This window comes from Neofelis nebulosa, chromosome 4 (assembly GCF_028018385.1).
Source record: "Neofelis nebulosa isolate mNeoNeb1 chromosome 4, mNeoNeb1.pri, whole genome shotgun sequence".
Lineage (NCBI taxonomy): Eukaryota > Metazoa > Chordata > Mammalia > Carnivora > Felidae > Neofelis > Neofelis nebulosa.
In genome coordinates this window covers 158,758,828-158,780,492 of record NC_080785.1, presented here as the reverse complement: position 1 = coordinate 158,780,492, position 21,665 = coordinate 158,758,828, and the positions used below count along the sequence as shown (strand labels likewise).

The following is a 21,665-nucleotide window of genomic DNA, read 5'->3' as shown; positions in this document are numbered from 1 at the left end:
TGAGTACTTGGGCCCACACGGACCAGAGGTGGTTTATTAAGCGTGGAAGAGAGGAAGGGAGAAAAGGGCAGTTGTTCCCCGCAGAGAAAAAAAGCCCAGGAGCTCCCGGGTGCTGCCACGGAGCTTCTCTGAGCTCTGACCCCTGCAGCCCCACCCTGTCTTCTTGGAGGGTTGTGGAGTCAGTGGACCTGATGGGCCAGGTCCAGGTAGGCAAGGATGAGGCTCTCAACCAGCTAGGTACAGTCCAGGGGTGGGAAGGGAGCCAAGGGTACTGACCCATAAGGCCCTACACAGCAATGGAGCCATCTCGGAAGTCTGTCCTCCCAATGAGGATGTTGACCACAACCGGGTGTCCGTCTCGGCACTGCTGTTGAGCGTCACGAAGCACCTCGACCACCTGATCTTTCTCCCGGGAGAGCAGCAAGCCCTGGGCCCCAAGTCCCATGGCTGCCTTGTGATAATCTGAAAGGAGAAGTCCAGTCAGATGGTGGCAGTGACCCAGCCCGCCATGCAGTCAGCCCAGGAGAGGAACGCATGCCCATCCGGGCCTGAAACAGCCTCCCCCCCCCCGTCTCCAGCCTGCCCAGGCCCCTCACCGGTGTAAGCCAGGCCACAGGCCACATTGCTGCCCAGACAGGGCACCTGCTCCCGAGAGATCTGGGTCCAGCCAGCATCATTCCCCACCAAGGCAATCACTGGGATCTGCAGGGAGAGGGCGAGGCCAGCCCACAGCCTTCAGTTTCAAGGCTTGGCCAACCAGAGGGCAAAGACAGGGACAGGCAGAAGCAGCTCCCTCCCTATCCCGGCCCATCCTGACAGCTCCCACGACTCCAAGCCCTCAGCATCCCTCGGGCAGCCCAGTCACCTTGTGTCTCACAAAGGTGTCAAATTCAATGAGGCTATAGCCAAAGGCTCCATCTCCAAACAGGCACCACACCTGAGCAGGGAACAAGGCTGCTTGAGTACCTCACTACCCAGGACACGGCAAGCCTCCTGCCTCCAGCGCCCTGACTCACCTCGGCATCTGGCCGGCACAGTTTGGCCCCGAGTGCAAATCCTGCACCAACCCCCAGAGTCCCAAAGGCCCCTAGGGAAACCAAGAGCACGTGGGTAGAAAGGGGACTGGACCGTACAAGCCGTCCCAGGCAGAGGCCCTTCCTTACCAGGATCGAGCCAGCGCAGGGGGCCGCGGGGTTGCACCAGGTGGGCGGCAGTGCCCACAAAGTCTCCACCGTCGACCACCAGAATCGTGTTGTCAGGCAGAATCTCCTCCACAAGCTGCAATACCCGCACCGGGTTCAGGTGCTGGCCTACAGGCGTCAATGCCTTCTCCCTGTCAGACAGAGGTGCACATCAGCAGGGCCAGCAGGAGAGCCTGCCAGGAACCCACCCACCCCCCCACCCCCACCGTGTCCACCGCACCCGGCCCCCACCGGAAGGTCTGCTCTTTCTGCCGGTCAGCTTGCCGAAGCTCCTCTGCCCAGTCTGAGGCCCACGTCTGGCCCTTCAGGCCCTCCGCCAGTGTCACCACAAAGGAGCCCACGTCTCCTAGGGAAGGAAGAGAAAATAGCTGCAGGGAAGTGGCCTCCTGCCCTCCCAGCACCAAAGGCCCGAGGACAGCAGGAATCCAATAGCAACAGGAGGCAATAGCAGGAGGCAAGGTGCCAGGCCAGGGATGCTCCTAGAGCAGAAAAGGCAAAACACCCCCCACAGTCTGCCAGAAGCAGGTCGGGGCAGCCAAGGCCAGAGAAATGAAGGTTTAGGAAGCACTAAGTGGGTTAGAAACCCAGGCAGCCTCGTCGCCTGCCTCCTCCTCCTCACACCCTAGATCAGGCAGTGCTGTGAATTCTGCCTCTAAAACACATCACGAAAAGCACCTCCATCAGCCAAGCACGCTGCTTTTGAAGTGACTGATAAACAGGCCGGTGATATATACACTTTCCATCATCTCCGTCTTCGAAGTGATCCCACAGAGGCTCAGAGAAGCCGAGTCTCTCATCCCGGTCCATCCCCGCTCCAGGCCTCGTCCTTTCTGCCCTGGCCCGGTTTAACGGGCCCCTGGCCTCCACCTCGCTGGCCCCCTCCAACTCGCTGCCCACCAGCTGCTACAGTAGACCTTCCCGAGCTTGAATGCAACAGTGCCACTCCTCCGCTTGACAGAGAGCTCCGTGTAGCCTATGCTGCAGCACAATGTCCTTGGGACGATGGGCAGAAGCAGAGCACAAAAAGGCTGTGGGAGCGGACTGAACAGGGAAGGTAGGACAGGACAACAGAAGCCTCGGAGGTCAAGGAGGTAGGTCTCTGTCCTCCGGGCAGCAGGCAGCATGGGAGGATTTGCAGCCAGGGGCGGGATCACATGCATGTTATTCCCAGGCCTCCCCTCGTACGCACACCCCACCATCTGTTCATCCAGAAGCACCCATCAGTCTGAGAGCCACAGGTATGTCTCCAGCTGACCGGATGCCCGCCGGGGCAGGGTTCAGGCCTTGCTCACAAGCACCCAGCTCAAGCCAGCTGCAGCAGAGGCCAAGAGAAGGACCAGGAAGAGCATGTGTGTGTGAGGGGGTACCAGGCGCTCACCCTGCACGGCTTCCTGGGGCTTCCAGAACATGTCTGAGTTCATCAACATCTCTTTCCGGTTACGGTTGACGATGATGATCTTGCTGCTGCGGCTGAGAACACGGCCGTAAGACAGGCGGAAGTCGCACACGATTCCTGGCGTGGGAAGCGGGGTCTCAGCGGCTGGAGGGCCAGTGTTCCCACTACCTTCCTTCACCCACCATGGCAGAGTAGATGCAAAAGTGACCCCCATTCTTCCTTTCTCCCTGTACCAGTGCCGGCCGCAATGACTTCACATCTCCCCACCCCTTGAATCTGGGCTGGCCTCGGCACATGCTTCGGTCAACAGGCTGTGGCAGGATGACGGCAGGCACTCCTGAGACCAGGCTTCAAGAAGCCTTGTGGCTGCCACTGTCTCTCTTTCTCTCTTAAAACACCTTGCTCTAACCCTCCTGCCTGTTCTCATCCTCCACCAAGTGAACAAGCCCAGGCTGGCCTGCTGGATGATGAGAAACCTGGAGGAAGACGTAAGGAGGAGTCAGAGAAGTCAATTAGCCCAGCGGAGGCCATGTGAGCCCAGCCTAAAGTCAGCCAAGCCCAAGGATATGCGCCTGCCCGCCCCGGATCAGCCCAGATGCCTTCTTGCCTTGCCAACTACAGACTCATAAAGGAGTCCCACCAACAGCAGAAAAACTACCGCCTAACCTATAGGTGGAGCTTGAGAAATAAGTGCCTTTTTTCAATGTTTGTTTATTTTTGAAAGAGAGAGAGTGTGGGGGAGGGGCAGAGAGAGACAGGGTGACAGAGGATCCAAAGCGCATGCTCCAGGCTCTGAGAGCAGAAAACCCACCGCGGGGTTCAACCTCACAAATGGTGAGATCACGACCTGAGCCGAAGTCCTACACTTAAACCCACTGAGCCACCCCGGCGCCCCCATAATAAGCGTGTTTTAAGTCACTGAGTTTGGGGATGGTCATCACACAACAGCGAACCGATACAACTATGACGCGGTGGCCAGGACTCCCCTTTACACGAAAATGCGCACGCCGCACGCGCACATGCTGTGTCCATCCTGCACAGAGCACACACGTGCCAACACTGAATGTGAACACTACAGGTGCCCACTGTCTGTGCCTCTTCCTCCGTGCAGGGCTGGGCCACGCGGCCTGACTGCGAGCTTGCCAGAACTTCCCTGGCTGGATTTCAAGTACACGGCTGTCCAAACCCGGGCAAGGGGCAAGGGGCAAGGGGCGGGCCCAAGGTAAGAGGGTGAGTGCTTACGAGGGTAGGGTGCCAGTTAAGTACCTGACTACGAGGGGCAGGGCCACAGGGGGAGCGGGGAGAGGAGCAGGGGCGGGGCCTGCAGGGAGGGAAAGGGGAGAGGGCAGAGGAGGCCGAGGCCCACCTGCCAGGAGGACCACGTCTGCTTTCTTCAGAGCAGCGCTGCGGTTCTGCCGGATGTGGAGGGGGTGGTTGCGGCCCAGCAGTCCTCGTGCCATCCCTCCCAGGAAGCAGGGGATGCCAAGGGTCTCCACGGCAGTCCTGGGGGTCCAGGCAGAGCAGAGGGGAGTGTAGCCAAGGGCATGTCCCCACCCCACAAGGCATCCGGAGACCGGGGACCAGGGATATGACAGCAAGGGCAGGGCTGAGGGCTCTCACCGAAGTCTGTCAGCAGGTGTCGGGGGCAGCAGAGCCTGGCTCCCCAGCACAACAAGGGGCCTTTTGGCTCGGCTCAAGATTTCCACACAGCGCTGAACCTGGGATTAGAGACGGGGCTCAAAGAGCCAACCGTGTGAGTCACCATCAGCCCCCAAGATCCAGGCCCCACTACTGACTCAGAGAGAGGCCATCCTGCCAGGTGGGGTTCCTCAGGGAACCAGGGAAGAGAGGCGATTCACCTGCTGGGGGGATGCCTGCGGAATGTCCAGAGGCAGAGGCCCCTCAGGCCGAGGCTCCCAGGCTCCTGCAAAGAGGTTGGCCAGGTGATTCTCTAAGTACCTGCAAAGATGAGAGGAAGAGGCAGTTACCAGGATTAATGACTGGGGTTCTGGGAGTTGAAGGAGGCCAGGGTCGAGCCGGGAAGTGAGACAGGCACAGAAGTGGGTGAGCCACACCCCAGACAGGCAAACCCCAGTGGCCGAGTCTCCAGCCACCTGTTGCCCCTCAGAAGCTTCTGGCGACCACCCAACCTGACACAGACCCTCAGAACCAAGTGACACAGGTGTGGAGTGCCAGGAACAGGCCCACAGCTGCAGAGTGAGACACACAAGGCTCCACACTTCCTAGCTGTGCGACTGGGCAAGTGACTTAACTTTTCTGAGGTTCCTCCTCTGTAAAATGGAAAAGGGAATCTCCCTCCCAAGGTTCACTATCTATCCATTCATGATATAAAGCACTTTGCAAAACACTCAATCAGGGAAGGCACTCAAGCCTCTTTCTCCGGCTTCCAACACCTCCTTCTGTCTCCTTACTCATTGGGTCATAGGGCCCTGACTTCCCATGTGGGCCTCCAGGGCCCTGGAGACACAGAGATAAATCTTGCCCAGCTCTGCATTCAAGGAACATCCAATCCAGCCAAGAACAAGACATGTGGGTGTCGGCAAAAAGGAGTCGGAACCAGAAGCTTCTGTTTCTCTTTTGAGGAGGAACCAAGAATACAGAGAATGAGAAGAGGCCAAGGAAGAAACCACGGTAAACCCCAACATAGAAAGAAAGGCAAAGGAAGAGCCAGCCCAAAGGGCTGAGTAGGGGCAGCCCAAGAGAGGAGAGGAGAATGGAAGGGGGGGAGGGGGGAGTCAGAACCAGGGAACAAACAGGCTGCTGTCAGCGCCACAGAACAAAATTGCTTAAAAGTTCAGCCTACCTCGGGTGCCTGGGTGGCTTAGTCAGTTAAGTGTCCGACTCTTGATTTCGGCTCAGGTCATGATCTCACGGTTGATGAGATCAATCCCTGCATCAGGCTCTGTGCCGACACTGCGGAGCCTGCTTGGGATTCTCTGTCTCCCTCCCTCTCTGCCTCAACCCTGCATGCATGTGCTTCCTTGCTCTCTCACGCTCTCTCAAAATAAATAAATAAACTTTAACAAACAAATAAACAAACAAAATTCAGCCTACCTGGCATGGTCACCAGCCACTTCCTATCTGTTCAGGACCTCTGAATCCCCCTCTGTATTTGTGGTTCCCTAGCCAGGTTGGAGAAAGGATGGGAGACAGCTTGCCTTACACCTGAAAGGACACTGGACTCAACCCTATTCTTATCTAAGACAATGGCTAATTAGTCACTTCAGCATTTTACACTGTCGAAGCTATCTTGTTTTATTCTTCACAGAATCTTAGTCTAGAGAGAAAACCACGCTACACTTCATTTTACAGATAGGCAAGCTGCAGTCAAGAAAGGTTTAATCACAACAGGATCAAATTATGACGCTGTCCACCTTAAGCCTGCACAGTCCCCTATGTCAACTGTATTTCCATTAAACTGGCGGAGGGTGGGTGGGGAAGGCTTAATCACTTGCTCAAGGTTAACACAGCTAGTTACTGGCTCGGGATTCAGACCCATCTCTCTGAACTTTCATTTCATTCCCTGTAGATGGCACATAGCTCTATGGATAAAGCATGGGAGGCTCCTCCAGGCTGAATCCTCGTGTGCCATTAACAAGCTGGATGACTTCCTGCCAGTCATTTACCCCCTTTGGGTCCCAGTTACCCACTCTATGAAATGGGTGTAGTAACACCTTACCCTCTTCACTCAGTGTTGTCATAAAAGATATGTGAATAAAGTTCTACCCCCCGAACTGGTCTTCAAGGGACTTCTCGAGTGCCCAGGGCACAGGGGCCTGTCTTGTTCGTGCCGGTCCTGGTACCTGGCACACTGTGGCACTCGCTAAATACATGGAAGGGGCATGGCAGGTAGAAGAGCAAGGACAAGCAAAGGGAAGGGACAGAGGGGAAGGAAGAGGAGAATCGACTCTCCTTCCTGTGCCGCTCCGGCCAGGCCCATCCCAGGGGTGGCCAAAACCAGATACCTCTGCTGGGGATGTGGCCCCACATGGAACCCCTTCCTATCCTCTCCACTGAAAGAAGTCCCCCCCCTCAACCTTGTAGCTCTTCCAGGAAAACCTTTAAGCTTATTCCTTATTCTGCATCCCACAGCTACCACTCAAAGCCAGGCCACCACTGCCTCTCATCCCAGGGCCGACAACCCCTCCTCCCTGGCTTCCCAGCTTCCACCCAAGCCCACAGTCCGTTCCCCAGAAGCAGTGAGAGGGAACGTGATAAAAACCTGAATCGGGGTGTGCCACACCTCTGCTTTGGACCATATAATGCTTCTCGACGGATCTCAAAGTAAAAACAAAACCCCAGGTCCTCCCAACGGCCCCTGCTGGCCGCTCTGAGCTCAACCTCTGCCCCTCTCCCCTTTGCTCACCTGCTGCTGCCACAGAGGCGACTTTGCTTTCCCAACCCACCAAGTTCGCTCCTGCCTCAGAACCTCTGCATATGCTAGGCCCTCTACCTCCAATGCTCTTCCTATGGCTGGTTCCCCTCAGCTGGTATGCAAACCAATGAATGAGTCAAAGGAGAGACAGAGGCTGGCAGGAAGTTACAAAAGAGGGCAGGGGGCTGGAGAGGGCACGGTGGGGGTGAGGCAACTCACCAGGTGACCATTCGAGCCACGAGGCCCTTGGGCGGCTTGGCTGGCACCATCTCCTTCTGGACAATGAAGTAGGGGTACAGCACATCAACGGGAAGCTCCACAAACACTGGGCCTGTGGAGGGGCAGGGAGGATACTGAGCCTGCCATGCCTCCCTGGACCCAGGCCTTAGGGCCTGACCACCGCCCAGCCCCCCCCCCCAACCTACCTGGGGTCCCCGACTGGGCAGCCACCATCGCAGCCCTCAGGGTGGGCACGATGTCCCGCACTCTCCGCACAGAAGCACAAAACTTGCACAGTGGCCTAAACAGGGCCATCTGATCAATGGCCTGGAGCGCACCCCGGTTCTGGTGGAAACAGAGGAGGCCAGAGAGTCAATACATGAGCCCTTTGAGGCTCCCCGGGACCCCCGCCATCCACCCAAGGGCAGGGCACCTGCAGCAGAGTGCTGGCGGCCCCACCCAGAAGCAGGACTGGAGACTGAGCTATCTGGGCGTTCTTCACTGCAGTCACCGTGTTGGTGAGGCCAGGGCCCGCTGTCACTGCTGCTACGCCCACGGTCCCTGAAATACAGAATCCATCACGGCCCTGCCCTCCCTCCCGGCCACCTCTGAAAAAACTCTGCCCTGCAAAGACTTCCCATCCCACTCTCACCAGCCCTCCACCCTCTCTGCTCTGCCCTCACCGGTCAGGCGGGCCACAGCATCGGCGGCAAAGACAGCTGTGACTTCGTGGCGTGTGTCCACCACGCGGATGCCCAACTTCTCACAAGCCACCAGTATGGGGGAAATGTGCCCGCCGACCAGGGTGAAGAGGAACCGCACGCCGTGGGCCCTCAGCACAGCTGCCACATTCTCCCCGCCATGCTGGATGCTTGCCTTGTCCACCTGGGCCCACGGAGGGAGAGAAGCACAATTACAAAGGACCAGGGCAAGAGCGCCAAGGCAGACAGGGAGAGGGCACTCTCACTCCCCCAGGAAGGAGGGCAGGACAGAGTCCGGGGTCAGAGGAACTTTGATATTGGTGAGGCACATATCATACTATACACAAGGCCCAGAGTAGGGCAGGCCGTCCTTTTACAGCTAAGGGGACCAAGACTTGCCCTGGCAAGATTCAAAGTCCCATAGAGCCAAGGCTCTTGAGCGCCCCCTTCTGTTACACTTCCTGTCTCCGGGGACAGTAGGCCAATGAGTGAGAGGAGAGGGAAAGTGGATCCCCAGAACCCAAAGTAGTTTGGCCAGGGGCCATCTGCTGGGACTCCAGAACTGCCCGCTCTCCAGGACCTAGTGGCAACTGTTGATCCCAGCCCGCTAGGCTTCCTCCCACTCACTGGGCAGGCCCCGCTGACAGGCTGCCAGCCACTAAGCACCTGGCAAGGGAGCAGCCTGCTGGCACAGAATATGCTGAGGCTTCTGAGCCTCGGCTTGTTCCCAGCCCCGCACACCAGAGGCCTTTGCCTTAAATCTCCAGAAATCCTCAAGGCCAGTGACCTTGTTCCCGTTGCTATTGGGAGGGGAAGGGGTGGACTCCTGAGGGAGGAACCAAGCAGTTCAGGGTGAGATGCGTGGGGTCAACTGTTCCCCAAAAGGCCACCTATGACAAGTTACCACACAAACTCTCTGAGCCTCAGTTTTCTCTTGTGGAAAATGAGTACAGAAACAAAAGCACCTCTAGGGGACGCGTTGAGAAGTACATGACATCTCTCACAGCTACCCCTTCTGGTGCTACCTTTGGCCCACTCTGATCACGTCGGGTTTAGGGAGCTGCGCTCAGTGAAAAGGGCTCTTGGCCTCTGGGGAAGGAGTAGGCGGGGCGCTGAGTACCCGGCAGCTACCGCCCGATTTATCTCTGCCTAGAGGCAAAGTCCAGGGACCTGTCTGCAGACTGCCGAACCGTTAAGGGCTGTAGACAGAATTTCCCAACCGAGCCCCCTAGATTAGTCGGGTCTCACTTTCTCCTGTAAAATAAGTGAGCTGGGAGTGCCAGGAGCTCCTTCCTTCTTTGGCTGCCCCCAGCCCGCCACTGACCTATGCCCCCGCACCTTGTGCATCAACTGATAGAAGAGCCCCAGGCGGTGCGCGCAGCCCAGCAGGGCGGCCACTAGCGTCCCGCAGGCCAAGAGCAGGAAAGAGGGGAAGAAGCTCCCAGCAGGGGCGGCGGCCGTGAGGGTCTCCATGACTCGCCACCTGAAAGAGAAAGGACAGTGCCAGCAGCTAGGCGCAGCGATCTTTTCCGGAAGAAGGTTCCCCGGACCCAAGGCTCCCGGGCCACGCCTCTTCTCGCCAGTTTCGGCGCCGCCACGCCACCTACGCGGTTAGGCTCAGGGCGAGGCCACGCCTCTTGGGGGCCAGGCCACGCCTCCCGCGGCGCCAGCCCCCTTCCTTACGTCACCACCAGCACCAAAAATAGACCACCACAGGCAGTTTTGGCTTCAAAATAGTGCTTCACACTTACCTGTTTCTCAAAGAATAGATGGGAAGCCCCGCCTCTTTTACACCTGGGTCCAAATCTGTCCCAATGGTGAGCCCGCCCACCCCAAGTCTACGCCACCTAGAAGGACGAGGCCACGCCCCCAAGCTAGCGGGCGCGCCCATCCCTTAAAGCTAGACCTCTGCCCTCTGCGAGCGCCCGAGCCTGACAGCCGCCCCAGGCCGTGGATCAAGGTCACATCGCAACAGGAGGCTTCTCTGACCCCCAGGATACTTCGGCCTTCACCTACGGGAAATGGCGCTGACTCCAGAGGAATTCGGTGCCCTTCATGTCACGTGACCCAAACGCGCAGCTTGAGGGGGCCGGGCTCCGAGCCTGCAGCCTTGTCCCTTTCTCTCACTTGGATCTGCGGCGCCCCGTAGTCCGGCCTGAGACGCACGCGCAAAGCTGTAACCATGTTCTGGGTTACAAGCACCTCCTATAAAAGCCCCGTCCCTACAGGCCGCCTCAGCACAAGTCTCGCCCTCCCCCGCCTCTCATTGGCTCGCACTGCAGGCCTAACCCCCTTTCTTTACATGAGACCACGCCCCTTGGCATTTTGTATAAGCCGCGACCGTGGGGAGCCGGCTTTCCACGGCCTTCCGTTGCCCCCACGTTTCTGCCCGTAGTGTTCGGGCCTTCCAGCCAGCCAGCTTTCACACCAGCCGTGCCGAATGCCCCTCAGGTCGGCCAGACCGGGACGTCACACGTCGCTCCCCAGATCCACCATCTGCAACCACATCCCAAACAAGCCCGCCCCTCGCCCTTGCACAGGCCCCGCCTCCCATCCCACCAGAACCCTGCAAGGGCAGAGCTTCGCCCCCTAGCTCGTAGGCTCGCCTCTGCGGTTGGCCCCACCCCCGCAGGCCCCGCCTTCTTTCCCAGACCTTGAGGAGTTTCTGCCCCCAGTGCAGGGGAGGAGATGCTTCGACGCCGGTGGTCCTTGGCTCCAGCCATCTGGCCTCTAGAGAATGATCTCTCCACCAGCGAGGGGGAAGTAATTCTGGTACTGAGCACCCTGCTTCCTTCCAAAACAAATCTAGTTGTTTCTCGGCCTTTTAGCTAAGATCAACTGTAGTAAGTGTTGTCAGATTAATATCAGATACGTCCCCTATCCGAGCGTAATAATATTAAATGGATTTTTGGAGCAGGGAGTTGGAATAGGAGCTTGCTCCGCCCACTTCACCCATCCACGTGGTACTGCAGTACTTCCAGGAACACTGCACCCGCCTGTGGGGGGAGAAGATAAAGATTGTACCATTTTAACATTGGCCCTCATCCCTTGCCAACTTCAGGGATTTCCCTCTGAGGATTACACCCTGTTGTTAATTTTGTCTTATGTTGAAATCATTCCTACTTTTCATTTCACCCATTAAAAGAAAGAAAAGGAAACCCCTTTGCCCCACATTTTCCACTTACTACTGTCCCTTTGCACTTTTAAAAAAAATTTTTTTAATGTTTATTTATTTTTGAGACAGAGAGAGACAGAGTGTGAGTGGGAGAGGAGCAGAGAGAGAGGGAGATACAGAATCCCAAGCAGGCTCCCGGCTCTGAGCTGTCAGCACAGAGCCCAACACGGGGCTTGAACTCACAAACTGTGAGATCATGACCTGAGCTGAAATCGGACGCTTAACCCACTGAGCCACCAGGCGCCCCCCCCCCCACCCCGCCGCCCTTTGCATTTCTTTTTAGCAAAATTCCTCCAGTGAGTTATCTACATCTGCTGTCTCCATAAGCCCTCCATCTATTCCCTCTTCAACCCACTCCAACCAGACTCCTCCCCACCACCCCATGAAAGCTATTCAGGAGTATTCCAAGAGTCTCCAAACCCCTCCCTCTCCCTCCTGTCTCTCATCTACCAGCTCAACCCCACTCTCCCTGCATACAATTAACAGGATAAAATACAAACTTCCTAGACAGGCCTTCCAGTGCAATTAAATTCCGAAAGCCAATAATGAAACAGTGATCATTTTTGTTAAGCACTTATTACATGTAAGGGCTTGTTCCATACTCTTCGCATTAACTCATTTAATCCTCACAACAGCCCTGTAACGTAGTTTATGTTATTAATCTCTCCATTTACAGGTGAGGAAACTGAAACGCAGAGAGGTTAAGGAACTTGCTCAAGGTCACACAGCTTGTAAGTGATAGAGGCACAATGTGAACTCCAGCCGTGCTGCCCCCAGACTGGGAGGACCTCAAGAACAGGTACTGTGCTTCAACCACATGGCTTCCCCATGCTTGTCACAGGGTATAGCATTTGGGGACCACCCAGACACCCTTGCACTTAACATTGGATTTAATTCTAAGTGAATTGGAAGGCCAGAGAGGATTTTGAACAGCCTAAGTCACACCAAACCTGCACACAATTTTTCAGAGGGGCTTTATTGGTAATAGCCAAAAGCTAGGAAAAAACCAAATGTCCCTTGTGAAAATCAGTAGAATGAAACCTCATTTAAAATGGAGCTTGGAGGCCAGAAGGGGCGCTCACACACCCTACCACTCACCATCAACTGTAAACTAAGCAGCGAGGGACTTACCTTGCAAGTCTTGAGAACAGATACCACTGAACTACTCCAGCAGAAGGAAGAAAGGTCTTTCTCCTCCCCCAGCAACAGCCCGACCAAGGAGAGACTGTGACCCCACAGCCATGAAAAAGCCACTATACTTTGAACTCCCAGTTTGCTCCAATGGACTTTTGGTTTATAGCAGCTCCTCCCAACCCTCCCTTTTCCTCTCTAAAGAACTCTCCTTGCCTATGTGCCTCACACTTGCCTGTAGATTGTGGTGGCCTAGGTATCATGAATTGTAATTTTCTGGTCTTCCTGAATAAGCCCATTTTTGCTGATAAATAACCGACAGTTTTATTTTATTTTTTTTAAGTGTATTCATTTATTTTGAGAGAGAAAGAGTGAGTGAGCAGGGGAGAGGCAGAGAGAGAGGGGAAGGGAGAGAATCCCAAGCAGGTTCCACACTGTCAGCGTGGAGCCCGAAATAGGGCTTGAACTCATGAAATGTGAGATCATAAACAGCCGAAATCAAGAGTCAGATGCTTAGTCGACTGAGGCACCTAGGGCCCCCAACTGACAGTTTTAGTTTTAAGTTTGATGCCTTCAATAGGTGAGTGGTTAAACTGTGATCCACGCATACCATGGAACACAAGTCAGCAATAGAAGGCAAGCTACTGAAACACACAACGACTTAGATGAATCGCAAAATAATTATGCTCAGAGAACAGCTGTGTGGTTGCCAGAAGTTGGGGTGGGAGGAGGGAATGGGGGTGAAAGCGGTCAAAAGGTACAAATACCTAGTTTAAATAAGTAAGTCCTGGGGATGGAGACCACAGTTACCAGTATTATATCATAGATCTGAAAGTTGCTAAGAGAATGGGTTTTAAAAGTTCTCATCATGGGGCGCCTGGTGGCTCATTCGGTTAAGCGTCCGACCTCGGCTCAGGTCACGATCTCGCGGTCCGGGAGTCTGAGCCCCACGTCGGGCTCTGTGCTGACAGCTCAGAGTCTGGAGCCTGCCTCAGATTCTGTGTCTCCCTCTCTCTCTCTCTCTCTCTCTGACCCTCCCCTGCTCATACTCTGTCTCTATCTCTCTTTCTCAAGAATAAACATTAAAATTTTTAATAAATAAATACATAAATAAATAAATAAAGGTTCTCATCACAAGGAAAAAAATTGTAATTCTGTGAGGTGATGGATATTAACTTACTGTGGTCATCATTTTGCAATATGTAGGTATATCAAATCATTAGTCGTGGACCTTAAAGTACAATGGTATATGTCAATTTTACCTCAAAAACAAACAGGCTGGGGGAGAGTATTCTCTATCCACAAGCTAAACACGCATACAAAATTATGCTGAGTGAAGGAAGTCAGTCTCAAAAGGTTACATACTATATGATTCCATTGATACAATATTCTGTAAGTGACAAAACCAGAGGACAGGTGAGTGGTTTCTGGGGACTAGGGGAGGATGTGACTATAAAGAGGGTCACACAAGGGAGTCTTGTGGGATGATGTTCTGTACCTGGATTACGACGGCAGTGGCATGTGTTAAAATTCATTGACTTGTACACTAAAAAAAAAATCTATTTTAATATATCATACTTTTAAGTTACACATATAATTGCATATACATGCGTGTATAGAGAGAGATATACACACACAATGTAAACAGTTTTTTAAGATACATTAGCAGGGGCACCTAGGAGGCTCAGTCGGTTAAGTGTCTGACTTTTTTTTTTTAATTTTTTAAATTTGTTTTAATTTGTTTTAATTTTTTTAATTTACATCCGAATTAGTTAGCATGTAGTACAACAATGATTTCAGGAGTAGATTCTTTAATGCCTCTTACCCATTTAGCCCATCCCCCATCCCACAACCCCTCCAGTAACCCTCTGTTTGTTCTCCATATTTATGAGTCTCTCATGTTTCATCCCTCTCCCTGTTTTTATATTATTTTTGCTTCCCTTCCATTGTGTTCATCTGTTCTGTGTCTTAAAGTCCTCATATGAGTGAAGTCATATGATATTTGTCTTTATCTGACTAATTTCACTTAGCATAATACCCCCCAGTTCCATCCACATAGTTGCTAATGGCAAGATTTCATTCTTTTGATTGCAGAGTAATATTCTCTTGTATATAAATACCACATCTTCTTTATCCATTCACCCATCCACGGACATTTGGGCTCTTTCCATACTTTAGCTATTGTCAGTAGCACTGCTATAAACATCGGGGTGCATGTGCCCCTTTGAAACAGCACACCTGTATCCCGTGGATAAATGCCTAGTAGTGCAATTGCTGGGTCGTAGGGTAGTTCTATTTTTAGTTTTTTGAGGAACCACCATACTGTTTTCCAGAGTGGCCGCACCAGCTTGCCTTCCCAAAGTGTCTGACTCTTGATTTCAGCTCAGGTCGTGATTCCAGGGTCATGGGATCCAGCCCCACATCCAGAGCCTGCTTGGGATTCTCTCTCTCTCTCTCTCTCTCTCTCTCTCTCTCTCTCTCTCTCTCTCTCTCTCCTCTGCCCCTCTCTCTGGTTTGTGCGTGCTTGCTCTCTCTCTAAAATTAAAAAAAAAATTTTTTTAAGATACACTAGCAGAAATAAGACTAAGAGAAACAAATAACATCTGATTTCACTTATATGTGAAATCTACAAAAAAGAAGGAGAAGAAATAGACAAAAAGCAGAATCCGCCATAAAAATAAACCGAGAGTTGCTAGAGGGAAGGGGGATAGGAGGATGGACAAAATGGGTGGAGGGGAGTGGGGGACACAGGCTTCCAGTTATGGAATGTGTAAACCACGAGAATAAAAGGTACAGCGTAGGGAACACAGTCAATGATATTGTAACAGTGTCATGTGATGATAGCAGCTACCCTGACGTGAGGGCAGCATAAGGTATGGAGACGTGGAATCACTAGACTGAACACTAACATAATATTGTGTGTCAACCATCCTCAAATTTTTAAAAAATTAACCAAAGATCCACTAGCATCAAGAAATTTACCAATTTCTTGAAGTAATCGGTAGCCTTGAAAGAGAATTAGGAAAAGGAATAGGTTTCTACCTGTGCAGCGCAAAGTTTTCTTGAACACCACATGCAGGAAATATTACTGTTAGACGCTTCACATTTGGGGAAGCAGTGACCTTGCCAGACCTTCATATTCTCATCAAGCCTCATTTATGAGTTCCAGAGACAACATAGGGTCTGAAAATGGCAAAGAGAGATCATCAATGTCAATTGCTGCATGTAATGACCTCCAAGAGAAGGAGAAGGGAAGGGGCCCTCCCATGTCTCCAAGAGTGGTTCGCAGGTAAATGGGTCCAGATCTCCAGATCCTGGTTCAGTGGCCAGTGTTTCTAAATGCTCATACATAAAATGAACAAATCAGGAGACTGTAGATGCTGGCGAGGATGTGGAGAAATGAGAACCCTCTTGCACTGTTGGTGGGAATGCAAATTGATGCAGCCACCCTGGAAAACAGTGTGGAGGTTCCTCAGAAAATTAAAAATAGACCTACCCTATGACCCAGCAATAGCACTGCTAGGAATTTACCCAAGGGATACAGGAGTACTGATGCATAGGGGCACTTGTACCCCAATGTTTATAGCAGCACTGTCAACAATAGCCAAATTATGGAAAGAGCCTAAATGTCCATCAACTGATGAATGGATAAAGAAATTGTGGTTTATATACACAATGGAGTACTACACGGCAATGAGAAAGAATGAAATATGGCCCTTTGTAGCAACGTGGATGGAACTGGAGAGTGTTACGCTAAGTGAAATAAGTCATATAGAGAAAGACAGATACCATATGTTTTCACTCTTACGTGGATCCTGAGAAACTTAACAGAAGACCGTGGGGGGAGGGGAAGAGAAAAAAAAAAAAGAGAGGGAGGGAACCAAATCATAAGAGACTCTAAAAAACTGAGAATAAACTGAGGGTTGATGGGAAGGTGGGAGGGAGGGGAGGGTGGGTGATGGGCATTGAGGAGGGCATCTGCTGGGATGACCACTGGGTGTTGTATGGAAACCAATTTGCCAATAAATTTCTTATAAATAAATAAATAAATAAATAAATAAATAAATAAAATGCTCATACCGCTTTTGAGAAGGAGCTCGAGGTACCCAGAGCTCCTTCCAAATTGCTGTAAGCCCTTCCTTGCTTCCACCTGCTTGAGCCAACGGCACCCCCTGGGGCCTCCAGCCATTCCCAGGAGGTACAAGTCATACCCAGCTCCAAGCCCCCTCTAAATGCCTAAAAATGAGGGGCAGACCCACATTTCCATCCACCCAAGCAGAGAAATGAAAGCCAGTCAGTCCTCAAGGCTGGAAAAAATAAAGTCCACAGAAACCACAAAAAGAGGCATACCTCCAAGGTATCACAGATTTAGTTCCAGACCACCACGATAAAGCAAGTCAAATGAATGTTCTCGTTTCCCAGGGCGTATCAAAGTTGTGCTTACACTATAGTGTAGTCTGTTACGTGCGCAATAGCATCATGTCTCAAATAACAAATGCACATACCTTAGTTGAAAAAGACTTTATTCCTGGGCACCTGGGTGGCTCAATCAGTTAAGCGTCCAACTCTTGATTTCGGCCCAGATCGTGACCTCAGTCATGAGACTGAGCCCCACGCCAGCCCTGCACAACCAGGCGCGAAGCCTGCTTGAGATTCTCTCTCCCTCCCTCTCTTTCTCCTCTCTCTAATATATATATATATATATATATTACTTTATTGCCAAAAAATGCTAACCATCATCTGATCTGAGCCTTCTGCGAGTCGTAATCTTTTTGCTGGTGGAGGGTCCTGCCTCCACGTGACGGCTGCTGACTGATCGGGGTGGTGGTCGCTCACGGCTGGGGTGGCTGTGGCAATGTCTTAAATAAGACAGTAGTAAAGTTTGCTGCATCGAAGGAGCCCTCCTTTCACGAGCGACTTCTCTGCAGCATGCGATGCTGTTTGGTGGCATTTCACCCACGGTGGGACTTCTCTCGGAATCGGGGTCCGACCCCTCAAATCCCGCTGCTGCCGCCCCCTCCACTCTGCCCCTGTGGCGTTCTGAACCCTGTGTCGTCGTTCCAACAGTCTTCACGGCACCTTCACCCGGAGCAGATTCCAGCTCAGGAAGCCTGCTTTCCTCATCCGTTAGAAGCAACTCCTCTTCCGTTCAAGTTTTGTCACGAGATCGGAGCACTGCAGGCCTATTGTCTTCAGGCTCCACTTCGGATTCTAGTTCTCTTGCTGTTCCCACCACACCTGCGGTTACTGCCTCCACTGAAGTCTTGAGCCCTCAAAGTCATCCGTGAGGGCTGGGATCCACTTCTTCCGAACTCCTGGTCACGTTGATATTTTGACCTCTTCCCGTGAATCACAGATATCCTTAATGGCATCTAGAATGGTGAATCCTTTCCAGAAGATTTCCAATTTACTTTGCCCAGATCCATCAGAGAAATCACTATGTAGCTAGCTATAGCTTTACAAAATGTATTTCCTTTAGGGGCATCTGGGTGGCTCAGTCGGTTAAGTGTCTGACTTCAGCTCAGGTCATGATCTCCCAGTTCATGGGTTCAAGCCCCACGTCAGGCTCTGTGCTGACAGCTCAGAGCCTGGAACCTGCTTCGGATTCTGTGTCTCCCTCTCTGCCCCTCTCCCATTCTCTCTCTCTCTCTCTCTCTCTCTCTCAAAAATAAATAAACATAAAAAAATCAAAACGTATTTATTTTTTTCTGTTTTAGAGAGAGATAGAGTATGAGTTGGGGAGAGGGGCAGAGAGAGAGAGAGAATCTTAAGCAGGCTCCATGCCTAGCATGGAGTCCGATGTGGGGCTTGATCCCACGACCCTGGGATCATGACCTGAGCCAAAGTCAGGAGTTGGACACTCAACTGACTGAGCCACCCAGGTGCCCCAAAATGTATTTCTTAAAGAATAAGCTTAAAAGTCAAAATTACTCCTTAATCCATGGACTTCAGAATGGATACTGTGTTTACAGGCCTGAAAACAACATTAAACTTACTTTACATCTCCATCAGTGCTCTTGGGTGACCATGCACATTGTCAACGTGCAGTGTTATTTTGAAAAGAATTTCTTGCTTGCTTGCTTGCTTTCTTCCTTTCTTGCTTTCTCTCTCTCTCTCTCTCTCTCTCTCTCTAGCAGTAGATCTCAACAGTAGATTTAAAATATTTGGGGCGCCTGGGTGGCTCAGTCGGTTGAGCGTCTGACTTGGACGTCGGCTCAGGTCATGATCTCGTGGTTTGTGAGTTCGAGCCCCACGTCAGGCCCTGGGCTGACAGCTCAGAGCCTGGAGCCTGCTTCGGATTCTGTGTCTCCCTCACTCTCTGCCCCTCCCCTGCTCATGCTCTGTCTCTCTCTGCCTCAAAAATAAATAAAAACATTTAAAAAATAAATAAATAAAATAAAATAAAATATTTAATAAACCATGCTGTAAACAGATAAGCTATCATCTGGGCTTTATTGTTCCACGTATAGAGCATAGACAGTCAATTTAGCCTACTTCTTAAGGGCCCTAGGACTTTTGCAATGGCAAATAAGCATTGACTTCAGCTGCATTAGCCCCTAACAAGAGAGTCATCCTGTCCTCTGAAGCTTCGAGGGCAGCCATTGACTTCTCCTCTCTAGCTCTGAAAGTCCTGGATGGCATCCTCTTCCAATCAGAAGACTGGTCTCCACGGACAACCTGCTGTTTAGACTGCGACCACCTTCGTGAATGATCTCGGCTAGATCTTCTGGATCACTCGCTGCGGCTCCTGCGTCTACACCTGCTGCTTCGCCTTGCGCTGCCGCGTCAGGGGCGGTGGCGCCTTTCCTGGAACCTCGTGACCCGACGTGTGTCTGCTAGCCTCCAACGTGAGAGCTTCCTCACCTCTCTCGGCCTTTGTAGAATTACAGGGTGAGGGCCTTGCTCTGGACGAGGCTTCGGCTTAAGGGAACGTCGTGGTGGTTTGACCTTCTGTCCAGACCTCAAACTTCCTCCACATCAGCAGTAACACAGTTTTGCTTTCTTATCACTCGTGTTTGTTCACCGAAGGAGCACTTTTGTTTTAATGTTTATTTATTTTTGAGAGAGAGAGACACACACAGAGTGCAAGCAGGGGAAGGGCAGGGAGAGAAGGAGACCCAGAATCCGAATCAGGCTCCAGGCTCTGAGCTGTCAGCACAGAGCCCGATGCGGGGCTCCAACCCATGAACCGTGAGATCACGACCTGAGCTGAAGTCAGACGCTTAACTGACTGAACCACCCAGGCGCCCCACATCCCACATTTCTTTCAGATTATTTGTAATCTCTCGGTTTCCCAGGGTCCTCCCAGTGGTCAAAGCTGCTAAGGGCACATACCACTTGGGACTGAATCCCGGGTGGCTCTTCAGTAGCCATGGGATATGGGGCCAATCTTTTTAAACTCTCGGACCCTTCGTGTTACTCATCAGTATAATGGAAATAATAATCTTGCTTCATGGGAGGATGCAATTAATGTGTTGCTACTTGTCTACCAGAATTTATTCTCAGTTTCCTCCTTTAAAAATCAAACTCCTGGGGTGCCTGGGTGGCTCAGTCAGTTAAGCGTCCGACTTCGGCTCAGGTCGTGATCTCGTGGTTCATGAGCTTGAGCCCTGTGTCCCGGGCTCTGTGCTGACAGCTCAGAGCCTGGAGCCTGCTTCAGATTCTGTGTCTCCCTCTCCCTCTGCCCCTCCCCTGCTCACACTCCATCTCTCTCTGTCTCTCAAAAATAAATAAACGTGAAAAAAAAAATTTTTTTAAATCGAACTCCTAAAGGGCGCCTGGCTGGCTCAGTCGGTAGAGCATGTGACTCTTGATCTAGGGGTCATAAATTCAAGCCCTATGTTAGGTGTAGAGCTTACTTAAAAAAAAAAAAAAAAAAAAAGTTCAGGGTGCCTGTGTGGCTCAGTTGGTTAAGCATCCAACTTCAGTTCAGGTCATGATCTCGCGGTTTGTGAGTTCGAGCCCCGCTTCGGGCCCTGTGCTGATGGCTCAGAGCCTGGATCCTGCTTCGGATTCTGTTTCTCCCTCTCTCTCTGCCCCTCCCCTGCTCACACTCTGTCTCTTTCTCTCAAAAATAAATAAACATTGGGAGAAAATTAAAAAAAAAAAAAAAAGAACTCCCAGGATGTGGCCCAGCACATGGCAATCCACCTAAAAACCCTGTATTCCAGATGCTGCAGTGTGGGTCATAGTTCCGGCCAAGAGAACATGAAGAGATGTGATGATGACTACATCCACACTGTGCCCTTAAAAGGAAAGGGCATGTGCTCCTTAGAGCCTAACACCCCTTCCTGTAGCCTGGGATGTAGACACAACGGTCGGAGGTAAAGACGTTACTTTGGACCCAGGGACCGAAGACACGGCTTATAAGGAAAACAGAGTCACTTTACCAGCCCCAAACCGACTGCCACCTCTAGACGGCTACATGAGCAAGATGTAACTTCTGTCGGGTTTCAGTTGCTGCGTTTTTGGGGTCTCTCTGTTACAGTAGTTCATACTGAACAATAACTAACGTAAATGTTAATGCCAGAAATGGGGTTCTGCCGTAATAAAAACCCAAACTCTGAGCCATTACCTTAGCCATCAGGTTAACAGATCATGAGGACACAGACGCACGGTGGGACATTGGTGACCTGTGTTATGTTAGAGCAAACCATCTGGGAAAACTGTGACATCTTGCATGACAGACAGCCTGGCAAATAGCCAGACTATTTGTGTGTGTTTCCTACTTCCTGCCACTGTTAATGGAAACAGAGATGTGTTGGGGTAAGCCAGGGTGGAAGGGACTCTAATAACATTAAGGCAGTCTCTCTCCATGCAGGTTATGATTTAAATTGACTGCGTCTGGTAATTTGGGGCCTCCCCGGGAAGCAGTGATACCAGGTGGCTCTGAGGAGACAGTTCCAGCCCTTGCTCAACAGCCTGAAGAAAATGCCAAGGCCCAAGGCAAGAGGGCAGCATTTGGGTTTAAGAACGCTATCAGATGGGGGCGCCTGGCTGGCTCAGTCAGTTAATCGTCCAACTCTTGATTTCGGCTCAAGTCATGATCTCCCCATTCATGAGTTCGAGCCCCAAATCGGGCTCCGTGCTGACAGCTCAGAGCCTGGAGCCTGCTTCAGATTCTGTGTCTCCCTTTCCCTCTGCTCCTCCCCTGCTCACGCTCTATCTCTCTCTCAAAAATAAACATTAAAAAGGGGCGCCTGGGTGGCGCAGTCGGTTAAGCGTCCGACTTCAGCCAGGTCACGATCTCGCGCGGTCCGTGAGTTCGAGCCCCGCGTCAGGCTCTGGGCTGATGGCTCGGAGCCTGGAGCCTGTTTCCGATTCTGTGTCTCCCTCTCTCTCTGCCCCTCCCCCGTTCATGCTCTGTCTCTCTCTGTCCCAAAAATAAATTAAAAAAAACATTAAAAAAAAAATTTTTTTTTTAAATAATAAATAAAATAAACAT

General features: G+C 51.8%; 1 protein-coding gene, 1 long non-coding RNA gene and 1 other non-coding gene across 5 annotated transcripts; 2 read left to right on the top strand and 1 right to left on the bottom strand.

Moving 5' to 3' along the window:
• Window positions 1–10,094, bottom strand: ILVBL (ilvB acetolactate synthase like). Of its 3 annotated transcripts, none has more exons than XM_058727661.1 (16): window positions 9,931–10,094; window positions 9,253–9,397; window positions 7,897–8,098; window positions 7,647–7,774; window positions 7,420–7,558; window positions 7,214–7,325; window positions 4,458–4,557; window positions 4,219–4,316; window positions 3,965–4,101; window positions 2,581–2,715; window positions 1,434–1,548; window positions 1,164–1,333; window positions 1,017–1,087; window positions 866–937; window positions 597–702; window positions 1–462 (listed from the first exon to the last, which is right to left on the bottom strand). In XM_058727661.1, exons 1-16 carry the CDS (start codon window positions 9,969–9,971, stop codon window positions 287–289), a joined length of 1,947 nt encoding a protein of 648 aa, XP_058583644.1. In that variant the 5' UTR covers window positions 9,972–10,094; the 3' UTR covers window positions 1–286. The 3 variants fall into 3 exon arrangements, with proteins under 3 accessions (XP_058583644.1, XP_058583645.1, XP_058583643.1); XM_058727662.1 differs by having other exon boundaries at window positions 9,927–10,086; XM_058727660.1 differs by lacking the exon at window positions 9,931–10,094 and adding an exon at window positions 9,666–9,920.
• A 204-nt stretch (window positions 10,095–10,298) lies between these two features.
• LOC131510472 (uncharacterized) lies at window positions 10,299–21,407 on the top strand. The gene is made up of 3 exons (XR_009261069.1): window positions 10,299–10,686; window positions 11,766–11,888; window positions 21,042–21,407. It is a non-coding gene; the product is annotated as an uncharacterized LOC131510472 (long non-coding RNA).
• Window positions 10,723–10,911, top strand: LOC131511269 (U2 spliceosomal RNA). Its single transcript, XR_009261462.1, has one exon. It is a non-coding gene; the product is annotated as a U2 spliceosomal RNA (small nuclear RNA).
• Window positions 21,408–21,665: the final 258 nt, after the last annotated feature.